The sequence below is a fragment of the Neofelis nebulosa genome, chromosome 4 (genome assembly GCF_028018385.1).
Source record: "Neofelis nebulosa isolate mNeoNeb1 chromosome 4, mNeoNeb1.pri, whole genome shotgun sequence".
NCBI classification, from domain to species: Eukaryota; Metazoa; Chordata; class Mammalia; order Carnivora; family Felidae; genus Neofelis; species Neofelis nebulosa.
In genome coordinates, this window is record NC_080785.1 from 169,669,771 (window position 1) to 169,688,546 (window position 18,776).

The following is an 18,776-nucleotide window of genomic DNA, read 5'->3' on the forward strand; positions in this document are numbered from 1 at the left end:
ACGCCGCGCGGGGGTGGGGGTGGGGTGTGGTCCCCAACCACTGCTCTTCCCAGCTCCGTGCCAGGTGAGTTATTTCCCCATTCTACAGACGAGGAAACCGAGGCTTAGCACCAGGAAGGGCATTTGTGTCCAAATCTGTCCCCACACTCATCCCCGTTCCACCGCAGAATCGCTCATGCCCCAGCCTGGGAACGCTGCCCGTTGATGTCAGGGGAGCTGAGGCCCAGGAGGGGTCACACAGCAATACTGCCCACCTCCAGCTCTACGTAGACCAGCCCATTCGAGTGCGCTCTGACGTTGTGTGCACCCTGGGGAAACTGAGGCAGATCACGTCTGATAGGAACCTGCAGGGTAGATCTCTTGCCTTCCAGTTGTGGGCCGGCAGGTAACTTGGAGCAGAGAACTCCTCACCCTTCAAGACCCAGTACCAAATGCCCCTGTTCTGAAAAACATTTCTTGCTGGTCACCCAGAAAGATACAGAACTTCCTCCCCACCCCCAGTGAAGCCCCCCACCCCCACCCCCCACGCCTACGTGATCATATGCCGTCAAACTTTTGTTGGTTTATCTGCTTTATTTAGTGGCCACCTTCCCTGCTCAGCAGTGGGAGGGCAAGAGTGGGTCTGGCTTGCTAATGTGGTCTCTGATGCTCGCACACAGTGGGCACTCTATAATTGATGCTTGAGCTCAGACGGGACAGTTACATCACCCTCCACTGCTCCAGAAGCTTCCATAGCTCCCTGCCCTCTACCATCCCCCTAGCCTTCTCCCGTGCTCTGACCAGGTTCTTCCCGTGACCCTGGCAAGCAGCAGGTGCTCAATAAACACTGGCTGACCCAGGCCCACCAGCACCCTGCACGGAATCCTCTCAGCCCGTCCTCCCCAAGGTGGGGGGGCGGGGGGGGGGAAGTGTCCCAACACCCCTCAGGGCACAGAACATTCCCGTGCTAATGAGCCAATCTACACTCGGCTGATTCTTCACACACAAAACCATCTCCTTTTGGAGCCAGTGTTACAGAGGCAGGAATAAAAGTCCATCAGATAAATAAAAATGCCAAACGGCAGCCAACAGTGTGGATCCAATTTGGAGATGAGCGTCCAGAGCTGCGTGCCGGAGTTCCGGCCAACAAGGCCGCCGTGTCCAGCCACTTGGCCAGCCACCCGAGGACAGGGAAGGTCCCAGGTTGCAGGCTTGCACCCTGACCTGAGTCACCGCTGTCCTGCCAGGGGCCCCTGGCACCGGGGAGCCCACCCACCTGCCCTGGTCCTGGCTGAGGCACCAGGAGGTGAAGAGCCCACAGGCAGCGCCCGGGCTCTGCCCACTCTGTGGCGAGGTCCCTCTGACAGCACGACTCCTCAGGACGAGGGGCCCGTCCTGGGTAGGGGACGGTCCCTCACCCCAAGCCAGCTCAGCGGATGCCAGCTGGCCGCCCTCGGCCCTCTGAGGGCTCACGCACACGGTGGGGGGGGGGGGGGGGGCTCTGAAGCTGCCCGTTTCCACTACACTTCTGCCTTTTCTGTATCATGTCCCCCCGGTCAGGGGCCGGGACAAAGAGCCCAGACTCCGCGGGAATCTAGAACTGCCACGTCCCACCTGTGCGACCCAGCATCAGTGCCCTGACCACCGTGCCTCAGTTTCCCCATACTTACAAGGCGATACTAGTTCCCATCTCCCGGCTGCCATGCAGATTCAAGTGAACACACGGGAGGTGTTTGTCCCAATCGTGGTAAAACGTGTAATAAAATTTAACACTTTAACCATTTTTTTTTGGTTTGTTTGTTTTTGTTTTTTGAGAGACAGAAGACAAACTGGGAAGGGCAGAGAGAAGGAGTGAGAACCTCAAGCACGCTCCATGGAGCCTGATGCGGGGCTGGACCCCGGGAACCACGAGATCACGACCTAAGCCAAAAATCAAGTCGACGTTTAACCGACTGAGCCACCCAGGCGCCCCTCATCGCGACCACTTCCAAGTGCACAGCTCAGTGACATCAGGCGCACTCACACTGTCATGCAGCCGCCCCCACCATCCATCTCCAGAACTTTCCATCTCCCCAGACTGAGACTCTGTCCCCAAGCAGCACAGACTCCCCGCCCCCTGCCCACCCCTGGCTCCCCCAGTCTGCTCCCTGGCTCTGTGGATGCGACTTCTCAGGGGACCCCCTGTGCGTGGGGTCACGCAGGACGTGTCCTTCTGTGTCTGGCTTCTGTCACCGCGCAGTGTCCTCGGGGTCCATCCATGTGGTGGCAGGTGGCACTTTCTAAGGCTGGATCACATTCGGGCGTGTGGATGGACCACGGAGTGTCTACCCTTCGTGCGTGGACGGGCACCGGGGGTGTCTGGTGACTAAGGACCGTGCTGCTGTGAACGTGGGTGTGCAGGTACCTCTTTGCGCCCCGACGTGCATCTCCTGCGGGTGAGAGGGAGCCCGGACACGGGAGTGTGGTGAGAGCCGGGACACAGGCCTGCCGGAGCACGGGGAGGCCCGATTTCCGAGGACCCTCCAGACCGTTTGCTACGCCAGCACCCGCCCCACGTCCCCACCAGTGCACCCGCGGTTCCCTCCTGGAACACTGCCGGCAGGCACCGGGTGTCGCCGGCCTCTTCCCCTCGGCAGTGACTGTGCAGGATTTGGGGTCAGCTTGTGCTACAGAACGTGCACGTGAACCTCAGCCCGGACCTGATGCTTCGCCCCGTGCCAGGCACCTGCCGCACGCCAGCTGTGCACAAGCTCTGAGGCCTCCCTGCGGACCCAGAAGGGCCATGTCCCGCTTTACAAATATGGAAACTGAGTCTGGGCCCGAGTGCAGCTTCTCTGAGGCTGCAGTGACCAGATGGAGAGGCCAGCGGGGACCAAGTGTCCGCTGATGCTCTGGGGCCTGAGTCAGATCACAGCCCCCCCGCCCCGCCCCTCAGCCCTGCAGGAACCAGGAAGGTCAGCTGCCTCTGCCCCGGGCCAGAGGGCGGGAGGAGTGACACGGCAGGAGGAAACCCCAGGACCCACGGAGTCAGCAGCTGAGGGTCCAGAGTGGTGCTGGGCGGCAGGGGGGGGGGGGGGGGGGGGGGGGGCTCTGACCCTGTGAATCTTTGGGAGGTCAGGGCAGGGGAACAGCACCCCCGAGGCAAGAATCCAGAGCCAGGAAGGGCGGCCTCCAGATGAAGGTCGAAACGCTCAGCCCATCTCGTGGCCACCTGCCAGCTCCCTTCCCAGCACCCGGCCCCCAGAACCAGCAACACATCTCCTTCTGAAACGTTTACTCCTGGAACACGTACAGGCAGCCAAGGGCATGGAGGCACGAGGGCACAGGCACCAGGGGCTCCGAGTGACCCTCGCTTGGGTCTGGGCACCAGAGCCTCAGTCAAACCAGATCTTCCAGACTTTCTGGAGACCCGAGGGTGAGGACAGCCTGGGCCCAGCCTACAGATGGGAAAACAGAGACCCTGGCACTGTGGGGAGGGGGCTGGCACCCTTGGGACCCTGGCCAAGCCCCTCCCTGCCCTCCGCTGCTGCTGGGAACCCCAGAGGCCCAAGGCCTGCTGTAACCCCACTCTGGCCTCAAGGGGCTGATGGAGCCCAACTGAAAGCTGGGGGGGGGGGGGGGCTTACAACGTGGTGTCCCCCATCTCATGCCCTATCAGCTGCCGTGTGGCGAGACCCGTGGCCAGAGGAAGGGGCCGTCCCTGAGCCCAGGAGCGGATCCGAGCTGGGACTGCTGGTTCCAGCTCCAGGTTCTCCAGCACCTGCTCGATCACGTGGGCTTTCCAGGTCATTAAGCTGAGCTGTCAGAGGTGGGCAGCCTTCCGGAAAGTTCTGAGGCTATGGGGCCCACGTGTCTGAGCTGGGCTCCAGGTGCCGGCTGACCACTGGCCACATCCCCAGGGCAGGTGTCCCTGGCCTCTCTCGGGCCCTTTTAGGGCAAGGGACGTTCTCATCGGGCCGTGTGGGCACACGTCCTTCTGGAGGACTCTGGCCCAGAACCGCCACCACGTGAGCCAGGCTGGGGGCACCCTTGCTGGGAGGCCATCAAAGGGATGGGACCAGTGGGACCACACTGCGCTCTCTGAACCGTTCCTGCCCCGGGTAACCTCCACCCGCACCTCAGAAGCCACCCCTGCCCCAGCACACCCTCCCACCGAGTGTGGCCTGGTCCTCACGGTCGAGCGAAAGCCCTGGGGCAGCCGACCAGTCTCTGAAAAGAACCATGACTTCTTGACACGGAGTTTTAAAAACCGGACTCAGGGGGCTCTGCTGAAACAGGTCCCGTTAGGAGTCCTGGGGCACCACGCGGGACCTGGGGCCACCCCCTGCCACCGCCAGGGCACACAGAGGGTTGAAGAGAAGAGGCTTTTAGTCCTTTTGTTAAAGACAGAGCAGCACCAGAAGCCACACGGAGGCACCGGTGGCCAACACGTGGTACACAAAGCTCCTCGAGGGGGCAACACGTCCAGGGGCCGCTCGGCGGGCGGGGGGCTCACTTGGCCGGCCGCGTGATGATGCGCGTGGAGAAGTCGAACAGGTCGCGGTTGACCTTCCGCAGGTTCCGCACCTCGTCCTCCAGCTCGGCCACGCGGATCCGCAGCTGGTCCTGGCCGCCCAGGACGCTCTGGGGGAGGACAGGGAGCCGGGTCGCCTGCGGGTCCTGGACGGGGAGGGGACTCGGGGGCGTCCCCTGCCCGCCCCGTGGCCCCGGCCCACCTTCTCCATCGTGCTGCTCATCACCGCGTGCAGCTGGTCTGCCCGCTCCAGGTGGCTGGGCTCCGAGCCCTGCAACACAGAAGGGGCCGCGTGGCGCCCAGTCAGCAGGGGCAGTGGCCCTGCCGGGGAGGTGCCTTCCTGACACCCGCTGGCCGAGGGGACGCTGAGGTTTGCGGAAAGGAGCGCCAGACGCCGGGCTGGGGCGCGCGACGTCTCTACTGAGGTCACGGGCTCCAACCCCCCGGCTGGATGCGTGCAATGTACTCCCAACGCGGCCCGGGGGCAGGGACACCCGAGGCCACGCCGTGGGCACAGCGCTGGGCCCTGATGGTCGTGCAGAGACCAAGGTCAAGGAGGCCCAGGAGACGGGCCGGCCGGTCAGCCGAGGCCTCCAGCCCCGGAACACCGTGGGCTGGACGCCGCGACTGCTGCGGGGAGGCCATCTGTCTCCTGCTGGACAGCGTCCGGGCACGCAGCCCTCGGCACAGCCAGAGGCCAGCTGTCTGCAGGAGGGCTCCAGACACCCCAAGGGGCTTGTGCAGTTCACGGCACAGAACGGTGGGCGGAGCACGGCCCGAGCGTGCCAGGCAAGGACCTGCAGAGCAGGCGGGTGCCCCCGGGCCTGGGGCGGCAGACGGCCCATCCCTGGGGGCTCCCCTCCCCCCCCCCGCGGCCTCCCCGTGGAGAAGCGGCCGGACACACGGTACTTTCAGGCCAAGCTCTGCTCCGCAACGCGCCCTCGTTCCGAACGCCCTGGGTTTCCTGAGCTCACCTGCCAAACCCCCGCCTGGGCTCAGTCGCCAGGTCAGAGATGCCCCCTCACCGGGAGCGCCGGTGCCCGAGGCAGGTCACCACCCTGAACCCGACGGAACGTGCAGAGCTGGGCAGAGGAAGGTCTTCCCGAGGCCCAGGGAGGGGACGCCTGTGTGGGGACGGGGACGTACCTGCTGGTGGAGGCCCAGGCGCAGCGTGAAGCCCCCTCGGTGGGGCTCATCCCCGTGCTCGGCGCCCAGCAGGTGCTTGTTGAAGTGGGGCAGGGGCAGGCCCGGCCTGAAGTCTGAGCTCAGCATGCTGAGCGGCGCCAGCATGATGGAGGCGTTGGTCACAGGGCCTGTGGCAGGGCAGGCCGCGGTCCGAAGCCGCCCCAGGCCACGCAGGCGGCTCCCACGGGCCCCCAGTCCTCACCCCCCAGCTGTCCAGGAGCGGCACCGCCCGGACCCCGGGCCTCTCCTCACAGCACAGGCCCCGGGGCGGCCAACTCGCCGGGGGAAAAACCGTGGTGTGGACACACCGGCGAAGCCGCGTGCCTTTGAGAGCCCCCGGAGGAGCTGGCTGCCCGGTGCCCCCGCACCCAGGGCGCCTCACCTTTGAGGGTCACCGTCCTGATGCACTGCTTGCTTTGGACGTCCCACAGGCGCACGGTCTCATCGTGGGAGCCGGAGAGCAGCACGCTGCCGTCAGTAGACACGGACAGGCAGGTCACCTGGTTCCTGGGGACGACGAGCCCCACAGAGGGCGGCACAGGTGACCCCAAGCCGAGAGCCCGAGCACGGGGCCCCTCCCGCTCCTGGCCCCGCCCCGCACCTGTGCCCTCTGAACGCCTTCCCGCTGTCTTGCTCCGGCTGGAAGGTCTTCTCTCTCTGCCCAGGCTGTGGAGGCCAAGAGGGCCCGGGGCCGCACCTCAGCCCGGGGGCCCCAGGCAGCGGGGCGGGGGAGGGAACCTGGGGTCCCACGGCCCACTGAGCACCCCGGCCCCGGGCCCAGGCACCCCCTTCCCCCACCTGTCCACTCACCCAGGTGCAAAGGTCGACCTGGAAGATGGAACCGTCGCTGCCGCCACAGAACAGGTGGTGCTCGGCCAGGTCCATGGTCACGGCCACGATGGCCACGTCGAACAGCACAGAGAGCAGGAGCTCGCCCGACGAGACCTCCCACAGCTGGGGGTGTGGGTGCGATAGGAGCTCTGGCCGCTCTGGAGCCCCGGGAACCGGGGCCGCAGCCGTGGCCCGGGGGTGCGGAGAGACCCAGCCTTCCCAGGGGCAGAACTCGCCTCTCAGGCCCATGACCCCTCCCCCCACCTGCTTTAGCCGCCGCTGGCCCCCGCCCACCGCAAAGCCCGAAGGGCCAGCATGCCCTCAAATCCCCTGAGGTCTGGCCAGGGAGCCGCCAGGCACAGGCAGCCAACTGGGAATTTCCAAGCCGACGCAGGCCTGGACCGTCCACCCTCTGGCCGTCCTTGAGGCGGGAGGCATCAGGGGGATTAGGAGCTGTCTGGAGCTGCCAGCCTGGGGAAAGGAGGCGACTCACTGGCTCACGCTGGCCAAGAGCCTGCCAGCTGCCGGGACATGACTCACAGATCCACTTGGGGGAGGGGGGTCCCTACCTTCACCGTCTGGTCCAGCGAAGAGGTGGCCACCCGGGCCAGGGGCCCCCCAAAGCCACAGTGCAGGTCTGTGATGGGGAGGGTGTGACGAGACCAGACATGCCGGGGGGCTGGGGTCCTGGAGGGGTCCACCTGCAGCACGCTGTGTGCAAGAAACAGACCTCGGCGAGGGGGGGGCGGGGGCCCACACCCTGATGCCCCCGCCTGGCTCTCAGCCCCCTCCCACCCTGGGGCCCCGGCACGGCTCTTTCCACGTGCGCTGGGGCCAGACCCGACCCGAGAGGGCCCGAGGCCCCACCTGCACAGGCTCCACACCAGCACCAGGCAGTCTTTGCCCCCCGAGAGGAAGTGGCTGCTGTCCCCAGTGAACCGCAAGCACGACACATCCTGATAGTGGCGGCTCAGGATGACCAGAAGGTTCCCCGTGGAGACCTGTGGAGGGCGCACACAGGTCAGGGCAGGAAACGGGCGCTGCCCCCGCCCCCCGGCTGCCAGGTCACACGGGGGCGCTGGGGGGAGAGCCTGTCTACACTGACTGTCCCAGCGCTCGGGTCAGGGGTTCACGGCCAGGGTGTCTGGGAGGAATACTGAGGCCTGGTGGGAGGCCATGCCTCTTCCCGGCTGTCCTGCCTAGGACATCCCCAAATGGATGATGATCTTGTTGGAGCTCCCACCCCCTCGTCCACAGTCACCCTGACCTCTGAGCCCTGTGCGTCAGCTGGCTCGAGGACCCCTGTCCAGTGCGGGACAAGGCCGTCACGTAACCATGGCGTCCGGGGAGGGCAGGGGCTTGTCTGCATGGAGGAGAGTGACAAGGCCACAGAAGAGGCTGGTGAGGCCGTGGGCCCTTCCCTCCAGAACCGGCCAGACCTGGGACCCAGGAGCGGGAAGTCCCCGTCTTCAGACGCCACCACAGGGGGATGGGCCAGTGGCCGGGGGCAAGGGGGAGGCCCCTGGAGGCACGGACAGGTGAGCCTGGGAAGGTGGGGTGGGCTGGGGGGCCAAGACTCTGTTGCGAGTTGACCGGTGTTCCCCTAATACCCAGATTCACGTTCTAACTCCTGAGACCTGAGGCCTTACTTGAACACGGGGTCTTTACAAGTCTAACCACACACCAGTGGGTGGCCCTGAATCTAACCATTGGTGTCCTTACATAAGGAAAAGCCGGAGAAACACACAGCCTCCCCCTGAGGCCCCTGCTCTGAGCATTTCCAGCTTTCCTCCCCCCTCATCCACACAGACAGAAGGGGGGAAAGGTGGACAGTGGCAGATACCGGAGTCAGGTCCTCAGGCGGAGTTGCTGCCTTGGGTTGGCTGTGGGGGGGGGGCGCCCCCTTGTGTCCATGGCCTGCACCGGTCAAGAATTCTCCCGGAGGGTGAGGGAGCCAGGGTCAGACCACAGAGCCCACCAGCCAAGACCCAAGACGTCCCTCATTAGAGACGGAAAGGGGACATTGATTTCTGCCCACGTTCCCTGCACCAGGGCAAGGATTTCTACCATGATGGGCAACCTTTGAAGAAACCCCCCCCCCCGCCCCAGTTTCCCTCCCTGCACCAGAGCAACCGCTTCCTCGTTTTAGAATCATTAAAAATCGTTAAAATCATTAAAAGCCTCTGGGGTGAAATAACTAAGCCCCCTTGTATCTCTGTGGCCCTCAGACCTCTGGGGGAAGTACAAAGGCCGTTTTACAAGTGTGGACAAGGTCAAGAAAGGCAGAGCGTGATTATGTGTCCATCTTCTGGCTCCAAACCCTGTGCTGTCTGTGCAGGAGGTGACGCGGGTGTCCCCCGCCCAAACATAAGCAACTGTTGGTGACAACACGGTCTAATTAACCCAGCGCCCTGAGACCAAATCCCACTACCTTGGTTTTACGCCTGCTCTTACCTCCCACAGGTATATGCTCTCTGCAATCCCTGCCAGGACATACAGGCCATTGGGCGATGTGGTCAGACAGGTGACAGGTCCAGGACACATGATCTTCTGCTGGAGCTGGTCCTAGAGAGACATAAGAAGCCTCTGAGCTTCGCGTGGAACTCGGAAGCTAGGGGACAGTGGGGAGAAAAGTCCGAGAGAGCTAGAAAGAAGGGCAGGAACAGGGGTGATTTGAACTAATCAAGGGTCATCAAGAAGGCACCTGATCCAGCCCAGGCTTTGCAGGCTGGAGGGGGAGGCCTGCAGATTGCTGGATCAAAGCAGAACGGTGCTCACTCTGGGTGGGGGTAGGGGTGGGCAAGCCACAGAAGGTCCAGGAAGGAGCTGGAGAGCTCAATGGCCAGGCGGCTTGTGCCACAACCCCGCCTTCCCTAACATCCAGCCTGTGATACTGACGGTCAGTTTTCTCATCTCTTTAAAGGGAAAACTTCCTGAGTACGAGCGGACCACACCAGGTAAAGCCAGAACACAGAGCTTGTCCCGAGAAACTTCAGCTGTCAGAGCCAGGCAGCAAGAAACTTCAGTGGCTGCACGTTGGGTGTTTATAAGAAAAGACCAATGGGCCCTTGGGATGAAGGGTAGTATCTCTTTGGGAGGGGGGGGGGGAATAAATGCATGACTCTCCTGGGCCTCTGATATTCACCTTCCAAGAACAACAGACCCGTGGAACCCCCACAGAAAATCCTTTTTTTCCCCCTTCTCCTTAAATGAGCAGCAAACAAGTTTATTAGGGTGTTAAGATCAGAAAGCTCTCTTTACAGAAAGGGAGCATTCAAGAGCCAACACTCTGAAAGTCCTTTACTTAAACTTCGCTCCCCAAGCTCCCTCCTACTTCCCCAGCCCATCAAGGGTGCCTGCCGCACAGACGCTCCTCACTGTCCCCAGTGGCCCACCCTCAGCCCAGCGCCAACGATCCCACCCAACCCAGAGCGAGCCTCCCTCCTCGCCAACCGCCCCCAGACCCGCGCATGCGCAGCGCACCCTAACCGAGACCACCCCGGCCCCGGTTCAGGGACCCCGCGGGCCCCACCGACCCTTCCCCCGACCCCACTCTGGGGCACCCCGCGCACTCTCCGACGAAGCCCGGGCCGGGGCGCGCGCCGCCGCACCTTCCGCTGCAGCTCCCAGGCGCTGATGTAGTTCTTGCCCAGCTGCGCCGCCAGCAGGTACTCGCCATTGAGCAGCGCCAGGCCGCGGGGTCCGGCCTGGCCGCCGCGGTACGTGAGCAAATTGGCGCCCGAATGCAGCTCCCACACGATGCAGCTCCACAGCTGGGCCGCCGAGTCCGTACACACGGCCACTTCCATGGGAGCCGCCATCTTGCCTCCCCCCACCGCCCCGGAAGTACGTCACGCCAGCGAGACTCCGGCACCTGCGCCGCGGCGGCTAGAGCGGCGCCCACGTCTCCTCGCCCGGGCTGGCGCGTGACCACGTGCTCCAGAGGGGGCTAGATCCCCGCCCCGCGGCGGTGGGGGCGCGTGCCGTGGAGTTGGTGACCGTGGGAGGAGACCTCGCCCCCAGAGAGGTGGGGAAGTCGGGGCGCAGGGTCTCCTGCAGAGAACTTCAGAGCCCGGAGGTCTCCTGGCCGTTTCCGCTGGGCGCCTTTGACCAAGTGACACGGTCTCTCGGGTTCCTTTTCTTTTTTTTTTTAATGTGCGAATAGTAAAGTCCCGAGCTCGCAGGCCTCGATAATCATTTGCACGAAAAACGCGCACTGCGTACCTAACCTGTCTAGCTGAACGCCCCCGGGTCCACCGTCCGCTGCCCCCAGACCCCTCTTCTCTGGGGCCACGAAGTGCACCTGTACATTTCAGGAACGTGGTGCAGGCCAAACAAGTCCCGATCTCAGTCTGAGGGGCGCCTACCCTCCACTACAGCTGCCGGCCCCAGGCCGGGTCTCCAAACAGCGCCTTTCAAAAACGTGGAATTAGTTGGAAACCTGTGAAGTCAATCCACTTAGCCGGTGAGGCCTTGGCGTCTATTCCCAGCGACACTGGAGGGTGCCGGATGCCCGGGGTCTGCAACAGTGCCGGAAGCGCCCGCCCCAAGCTGCCGAGGGCGTTATGGGAGCAGGTGTCCTAGAGCAGGGCGGAGACCGTGCGCCCCCAACCCCGCTTCATATCCAGGAGACGATGGGTGGACGGAGGGAGGGAACCGCCTGAGCGAGGAACGGGAGCTCGGGGCGTGGGGTATCCGCGGCTCCAGCCCCGACCGCCAGGTGGCAGGCGCGAGCCTCGGACCGGGAGGCCGGACCCGGAAAGGGCTTTTGCCCACGGCGGCTGCTCCCAGCTCTGGGGCCACAGCAAGAAGCAGTTACGGGGATAGGGCTGCCACGGGGGACCTGCCTAGTTTGGGGGTCTGGAAGAGGGGCTTCCGAGAGCAGGTGTCACTTGAGCAGGGAATTAACAACTTGGAGGGAAAGGTGGGCAGAGGAACGTGCAAAGGCCGCGAGGCAGACCGTGGAGGATGGAGCTGGGCAGTGCAGGGCCTTTCAGCCAGTGGGTAGCCTGGATTTTATTTTATCCTGGAGGGCGAGGATCCATTGAGAACTTAAGGACTCTTGTAAATTGACGTGAGGAGAGCCGAGTGTGCAGGGACCTCCTAGTTCCGACAGGTTGCAAATGGAACCAGGTCTCCCTGATTTCCACCCTCACATCGAGTTGATGCTCCTAGGTCCCTCAAATGTGTGTTGTTTTTTTTTTTTTTTAATTTAAGAAAAAATTTTAATGTTTATTTTTGAGAGAGAGCTTGTGCGAGCGGGAGAAGGGCAGAGAGAAAGGGTGACACAGGATCAGAAGCAGGCTCTGCGCTGCCAGGAGAGCCGATGCAGGGCTCGAACTTGCAAACTGAGAGATCATGACCTGAGCTGATGTCGGTGCTCAGCTGAGCCACCCACGCGCCCCCTCAGATGTTATTTTAAACACTGGGTGGCTCAGTCGGTTAAGCGTCTGTCTTCTGTTCAGGTCATGATCTCCGGTTCATGAGTTCAAGCCCTGCGTCGGCTCTGTGTCTCCCTCTCTCTCTGCCCCTCCCCCGCTCACACTGTCTCTCTCAAAAATAAATAAACATTAAAAAAAAGAGAAAAGTGTGAATAAGAAAAACAAAATGCCTGGAATGCTAATTTACGCTTTTCAGACATTGGTTTCCCAAAATCAAATCTTTGAATCCCGAGTCCCTGGCGCTCCGTGGAATCTGGTTTGAGAATGTGTTTGAGAATGCCACTGTGTGGCTCCCAGGAGTGGACCCTGGTGGCCTTTCTTCTAAACATCAGCTCAAGGCTTCAATCTGCACTTTTTTTTCAATTTTTAAAAATTTGAGAGGGAGAGAGAAAGAGAGTGTGAGCCTGGGAGGGGCCAAGAGAGAGGAGGAGACAACGCAACGCAGGCTCCAGGCTCTGAGCTGTCAGCACAGAGCCCGACATGGGGCTTGAACTCATGAACCGAGAGATTGTCGTGACCTGAGCCATAGTCCGGACACTCGATCGCCACCCAGGCGCCCCTTGAACCTGCACTTCTGAGCTGTGAGGCGAATCACTGTGAAGTTCTGGGCCTCAGTTTCCCCACATGCACAGCTACTGCAGCCACTGTAGTTTCCCGTAGCTATGGGATCTGGGTCCTGGGTCTGCGTCTGCTTCCAGGAAGTCTGGCCTGGAAGTCTCCAGATCCCTGGGATCCAGGACACAGGGGCAGGCCCAGCAGATGTGGGTTGCAGAACGACCAACTGTGCAGACGGGTGCCAGAGTGTGAGGGGGCAGGCTTGATGCCCGGAGGGCGCTGGTTGCTGGCACTCAGGCAGGGGCAGGCCCAGGCGACAGCTGGATCGCAGTCCTGGCCCCTCACAGGCCTCCTTCCCCCTCCTCCCCTCCCAGGAGGTCAGAGGTCACCCCACCCCCAGCCCAGCCAGCGTGGAATGAGGACAGACCAGTTGTGTCAGAAGAGAAAGGCTACAGCCACACTTTGGAGGGGGGGGGGGCGTCCAGGGACCACCCCTGTCGCCAGACCTCCTTGGTGCCAGCTGGATGCCTGGTCCCAAATCCAAGTCTGTAGTGTGTGGCTAGAGGGGCAGAAGCAGGATGGGGGAAACCGAGGCACAGATACGGTTCCCCCACCGCCACCCCAGTAAGCCCTGAATTCTTTTTTGTTTTCGAGAGAAAGAGAGCGCAAGGGAGCGAGGGAGGGGCAGAGGGAGAGAGGGAGAGAATCCCAAGCAGGCTCCACCCTGTCAGCACAGAGCCGGACACGGGGCTCAGTCCCACGAACCGTGAGATCATAACCTGAGTGGAAATCAGGAGCCGGACGCTTAATCGACTGAGCCATGCAGGTGCCCCTAAGCCCCGAGTTCTCATTCGTTATTATTTTTTCATTATTGAGCACCTCCTGTTTGTAGGCAGTGGGTACACACTGAAGAAACAAACCGAACCCCCTTTCTGGCGTCCTGGCCCACAGGCCCCTTCCCAGGGCAGCCCCGTCAGGGCCACGCGTGGTGGGAAGGAAGGCAGAGGACTCGGTGAAAACCCTCTTGCTCAGGCATCCCTTCCGGCACCGGCTCCGAGGCCTGGTGCCTCCGAGCCCAGGTTCCCTCAGCTCTGCTGGCTGAACGCGGGTCCCCACGTTACCTCCAGGAGCCTCCCCGGCCTCCTCACAGGCGCGGAGCGGGAGGCCAGAGGGACAGAGGCTGCCGGGTTCTGGGAGGCGGGGCGGGCAGTGTCGGGGCCTGCCGCCTCCCTGGTCCCCCAGGGGCCGTGTGACCTCAGGGGCTCTTCAGCGGAGGAATGAAGGGGGGCACCGGCTGGGCCAGTTTGCAAGAAGCAGTGTTTTCCCTTTTTAAAGGATTTTTCTTTATCTCCCGTGTGTGAAGGGGAGGGGCCCTAGAGGAAGGTGGGTGACCTGTCCTCAGACCTCTCCTGGCCCCCGAGGTCCATGGAGGCTGGGCCCAGGATGTACAGCTGACTCACTTCCAGCAGGTGCGGAAAGCGCGTGGATAAACCGGGGCAACCGCCAGCTCGGACCGGAGGGGTGGCTGGCTGTCCCCAGTTCCTGGTGCGGCCTTGGGGGGCTGACCCGGGCGGGAGGGGCCGGCCAGGGGGAGGTGGGGGCGTGCCCGCTGCGGGCCTCGCTGACCTTGAGCCCGGCACAGCCTATGCGCGGGTGTCACGAGGGCGAATGGAGCGGACGTCCCAGAAAATCTCTCCCAGACACAAAGCTGCGGAGCCAGTGTGGTTTGGGTTCGGAGGCAGGGCGCCCAGGGGCCCCCTTCCGTCTGTGCGGAGGCCCGACCCCACCCCTGGGGTCTGGTTTCTCAGGCCGCACCAACGCATCCTACAACGTGAAACCTCGAGCCAAAGCACAGAGGGCGGGAAGGCAGGTGGGGGCAGGCTGGGCCCTGCTCCAGTGGGGGTGGGGGACTCCACGCGGGCACCCCACACGCGTCCGGCCAGTCGAGCTGAGGGGCGCCCCGGGTGGCCCAGAAGCAGAGGCAGCAGAAACACAAGGCAGAGTGCTGCGGAAGTTTCCAGACGGATGAGGGACCGGCAGAGAAGGCCGCACCCAGGGGGCCTAGGTTAGAAATCCCACAGTGACAGTGCGGGGGGCCAAGGAACCCTGCAGGCGGGAGAGCTAGCCTGGGGGTAGGGGGGGACAGGCTGGGAGGCCCGGCCCTGCCACCGAGGTCCTCCCCCCAAATCCCTAAAACAGCCTTTGTACCAGGTCCCCAGGGATGTGCAAATGGCCACACACTCACTCTTAGAAGGGGGATGCTGAGGAATGGCTTAGCCAGGGCCCATCCCCTGGACACAGCTGACATTTGGGGGGGGGGGGGCTCCTGGGCCCCACCCCTTGGTGCCAGGAGCTCCCCAGTGTGACAACCTCTGATGTTCCCCCCTCCCCACGAAAAAAACCACCACAGGACACATTTTCTGTTAAAAGTCAGAAGTGTTTTGTCTTGTTTTAATACCTCATCAGCTTTACAGGGTTACAATTGTCTTAAATATTTTTGAAGTTTAAATACAATCTGCATAATAATGTTATAAAATGTAAACTTTCAGTGTTCTTTTAAATTTCAAAATCACACACCTTTTTTTTCTTTCTTTCCTTTTTTTTTTTTTTTTTGGTCTTTTATCTTTTTTTTTTTTTTTTTTTTCCCTTTTAATACCTGAATGTTCTGCAAACACTGAAGTCTTACCAGGGCACGACAGGCCGGGCCCGGCCAGAGGTAGAGTCGTTTTAAACCATTTTTTTTTTTTTTTTTTTTTTTGGAAGTTTTTTTCACTTTAACCTGAGTCCTGGCGCGGTACCCACGCCGTCTGACAAACCCCAGAGAAACTGAAATTTCTGTCAGGAATGAAAGGCTGAATTCATGTTTGCCAAGAAAAAATGCAGAAGCAAAGTTAAGGGGGAAAAAAGAAGACAGTGGGCAAAAGTGATACAATGAAAGTGGGTTTACAAATGCAGAGGAATGGAGACTACCGCGCCTGCCCGCCCCTGCCCGCCCCCAGACAGCCCAGCCCCCAGCTCCGGGGGTGGGCACACGGAAGATTCTAGAAGCAACACCTCCAGCAAGACAGCCCCAGGGAGCCCCTCTCCGCCCTGAGTCTGGGGTCCACCCGCTCTGGAACGAACAGTGCACCAGCCAGGACACAGCCGCCCCCATCCCCACCCGGGTTTGCGTAAGGGAGTGCCCATCCGCACCCCAGAAAACCTCCCCTTCCCTAAGCCCAGAGACCGCAGTGGCAGGGGGCTGAACGCGGGCACCTAAGGCAGAGGCAGGGGAGGGCCCCACCGGCTCGCAGGCCCACAGCCGCCTGGCTGTGGCCTGGAGGCTGGGACCCGGCCCCGAGCCCCGCCCAAGCCCCGCCCCCACCTGTCCCTACAGTCACCACTGGAACAGCGGGCCACACCCTGCGTTACATCCGGGAGGCCACACCACCCACAAGACACACGTGGACGCACGGCACACGCACGAACAAAGCGGGCGCACAGGCTTTCCAGGGGGAGGGGCCCCACAGGCGGGGGGGGGGGGGGGGAGTCGAGGGGACAGGTGCACGTCCCTGCGAAGACCCTGGGCCAGCCGCAGAGGGCCAGGCCCGGGCACGGGTTTTGGCATCAAGAGTCAGACCTGAGGTAGGAAGAAAGCGCTGCAGACACCCCGCCCCCCCCACGTGGGCCCAGGGCGCCCACGGGGCAGTTAGGGCGGAGGAGAGAAGGGGCAGGGGCTCCCAGGTTCTCGCGTGGAGCCCGACTGTGCCTGGGGACAAGGCATCCCCCTCCCACAATGATTGTGCTACTGCAGTGACAGACGGGAAGGGCAGAACCTTCTAGAAGGAAAAGCAGAGAGGAAACCCCACTCCTGCCACCCACTCCTGAAAGGGTGGGGTGTGGGGGTGTCAACGACCCTGAGATATCCCAAAGAAAGGGGTTGCCTTCCAAACACACACCAAAGCCCCACATAACAGAAAACCAGACCTGGGGGGCTCAGGACCTCCCCCTGCCCCCAGCTCTCCAAGGCTACAGGGTGATGCCTGGGTGGGGGAGGCTGGGAGGCCGCCAGGCTGGCACTGCCCTTCAGCCTCCTGAAGCTGGGCTCCTGAGCCCAAGTAGAGAGTACAGCCTCGCCCCGGGAACAGCCCAGCCACCCCCTCCCCAAATGAAAATCCCGCACCGTGTGAAAACACTACCCAACACCACCGGGTCCACGGGGACACGGGACGACAGGGCAGCCAAGAAAGTCCCCAGACCCGCCTGGGGCAGACACTGCCGCCTCCTGAGGCCCATCACCAGCCACTGCAATAGCCCCCTCCCTCCAGCGGTGCCCCCCTCCCCCCCACACCCACCTTCTAACCAGGAGGACGGGGCGTGTGGGGACCTGGTGTGGTCTCCATTCAGTTACTTTAGTTCCTGCAGGGAGGCGTGGCCCCAAGCAAAAGGGGCCAAGAGAGAAAGGCGACAGTTAAGGAGAAGAGAATTGGGGGGGGGGGGGGGTTCAGGATGCCATGGCCCCAAAAACCTCACCCTGAGCTAAGCCCGGCTCACCCCGTCCCCAGTATGGATCATCTCCCAGAGTAGCCCTTTCACACGGGAGCCCCCAGGCCACATTCATCCCTGAGACAGGAGCCCGGGGCCGGGCAGGTGGAGGGAGCGCCCTCCCACGCCGAGGTCCTTCACCCTGCGCTTTCTACTGGAGACTTCCAGCCTCTGCCTGCTGCAGCGCCAGCACGAAAAGCACAGCAAACAAACAGGACCACGGATGTCACGGTCGCCTCGCCGGTCACCGGTCTGAATTCACGCCCGCCCCCACCCCCCCCACCCCCCGTAGCACCTGAGTTCATCACCTCTCCTGGCTCTGGGCCTGCCAGCTGCCCACTGCGCTACAGGAAACGCGCAAGGAACCCGAATCAGTTACGGGAAAATAAAAAGGGTATTACTTTTCTTTTCCTTTTTTTTTTTTTTTTTTTGCATTTTCAAGTCCAGTTTCCCTGAATGAACACAAATATATAGATATATATATATATATATCCTTTTCCTAAGGTTTGATTCCTCCCCCAAGAATAAAATAGATTATTTACAAAACAAAACCCCGAAACCTCTTAAAAACCCTATAGAGTTTGAGTATCACTGTTTCTTTAAAAAAAAAAAAAAAAAAAAAAAAAAGTTCCCAAAAAGCAACGAGAAAAAAAACTCTACTGATCGTGGCTCAGGGGTTTCATTCAACACAAGGAGCTGGGTGTGGTGTGTGATGAATGGGGGAAAAAAAAAAGGCAAAAACAAAAAAAAACAGACAAAAATGAAAACACACAGTGCAGAGATGTATGAGGTAAACAGGATTGGCCTCCCATGGCAACTGGTCCAAACACACCCCAGACCCCAGACCCCAGTCGGTCGGTCGGTCCGGCAGGGCTGCAGGAAAGCCTAGGAGATATATGCCTCTCTCTTTTCCGATTTCCTTTGCTGTTCTCACAATTCGTGTCTCTGAATGTCCGAAACCTGAGTAATTCAAGTGTTCCTTGGTTTTCCCCTGTTTTATTAAATTTTCTTTATATATATATATGTATATATTTTTTTCTTTTCTTTTTGGCGTTAGCTGTGGCTCCTTTGTGGATACCTCCCCTCCCCACCCGTATCTTCCGCCGTCCCGGCCCCTGCGTGGCCCACCTCGGCCCCCCACCCAGGCAGGGGCGGGGGGGTGGCAGGTGGGGAGTGGTGCGGTTAAGGCAATGAGTTATTTGAGGTAGAAGACGTGGCAGGTGTGGACAAGCCCGCCGGCCCGGCCTGGCTGCCCGTGCTGCTGCTGCTGCTGCTGGTGGTCCCGCTGGTCCCTCCCCGGCTGCCACCACCACCGCCTTTGCTGGGAGCGGACGGTGGCTGAGCAAACAGCACTCCTAACGCGAGGACGGGAGGAGAAACACGTCACCGAGTCGAAAGGTCCTGAGCACTGACACCCCACAAAGTCACCCACGGGGGCTGTGGGGACACGGAGGCCACAGGTCCCCCCCTTCTCCGTCCCTGGGAGTCGCCCTCCCTTAGCAGCGGAGCCGCTCTGTGTCCACGGCACCTCCTGGTGGCCCGTGGGAGCTCCTGGCTGACTACTCGGGTTGTTTAGAAGGAACTCGTCAATACCACCTGCCACAGGAAGAGCGCGACAAGGGGTCTGCCTTCCGAGCAGCTGCTGTGTGCCCAACACCGGGCCACGGATGCCGTGCGGACTACCTCACTGCGGTCTCATATGGGCTCCGGCCGGCCGGCCCGGGGGGTCGGGGCGACCCGGGGCTCCC

General features: G+C 61.7%; 2 protein-coding genes across 10 annotated transcripts in view; both read right to left on the reverse strand.

Annotated features, from left to right (window-relative positions):
• Window positions 1-1,775: 1,775 nt before the first annotated feature.
• WDR18 (WD repeat domain 18) lies at window positions 1,776-11,165 on the reverse strand. Of its 3 annotated transcripts, none has more exons than XM_058728613.1 (11): window positions 10,120-11,161; window positions 8,963-9,073; window positions 7,376-7,509; window positions 7,078-7,219; window positions 6,488-6,631; window positions 6,279-6,343; window positions 6,060-6,184; window positions 5,639-5,805; window positions 4,695-4,763; window positions 4,475-4,602; window positions 1,776-2,408 (listed from the first exon to the last, which is right to left on the reverse strand). In XM_058728613.1, exons 1-11 carry the CDS (start codon window positions 10,327-10,329, stop codon window positions 2,345-2,347), a joined length of 1,359 nt encoding a protein of 452 aa, XP_058584596.1. In that variant the 5' UTR covers window positions 10,330-11,161; the 3' UTR covers window positions 1,776-2,344. The 3 variants fall into 3 exon arrangements, with proteins under 3 accessions (XP_058584596.1, XP_058584598.1, XP_058584597.1); XM_058728615.1 differs by lacking the exon at window positions 10,120-11,161 and adding an exon at window positions 9,654-9,674; XM_058728614.1 differs by lacking the exon at window positions 1,776-2,408 and having other exon boundaries at window positions 4,339-4,602; window positions 10,120-11,165.
• Window positions 11,166-14,920: 3,755 nt separating this feature from the next.
• ARID3A (AT-rich interaction domain 3A) overlaps window positions 14,921-18,776 on the reverse strand; it is a 32,534-nt gene continuing 28,678 nt past the window's right edge. For all 7 annotated transcript variants that reach the window (XM_058728609.1, XM_058728610.1, XM_058728612.1 and 4 more), the window contains one exon: window positions 14,921-18,383. In XM_058728609.1, the coding sequence (XP_058584592.1) occupies window positions 18,211-18,383 (173 nt within the window). In that variant the 3' untranslated portion in view covers window positions 14,921-18,210. The remainder of the gene's footprint in view (window positions 18,384-18,776) is intronic.

Coding starts and splice junctions, on each gene's coding strand:
- WDR18 (XM_058728613.1), bottom strand. CDS start 10,329: ATGGCGGCTCCCATGGAAGTGGCCGTGTGTACGGACTCGGCGGCCCAG. Junction 9,074..10,119: donor CCTGGGAGCTGCAGCGGAAG/GTGCGGCGGCGC, acceptor ATGTCTCTCTAG/GACCAGCTCCAGCAGAAGAT. Junction 7,220..7,375: donor CTGGTGTGGAGCCTGTGCAG/GTGGGGCCTCGG, acceptor TCTTGCACACAG/CGTGCTGCAGGTGGACCCCT.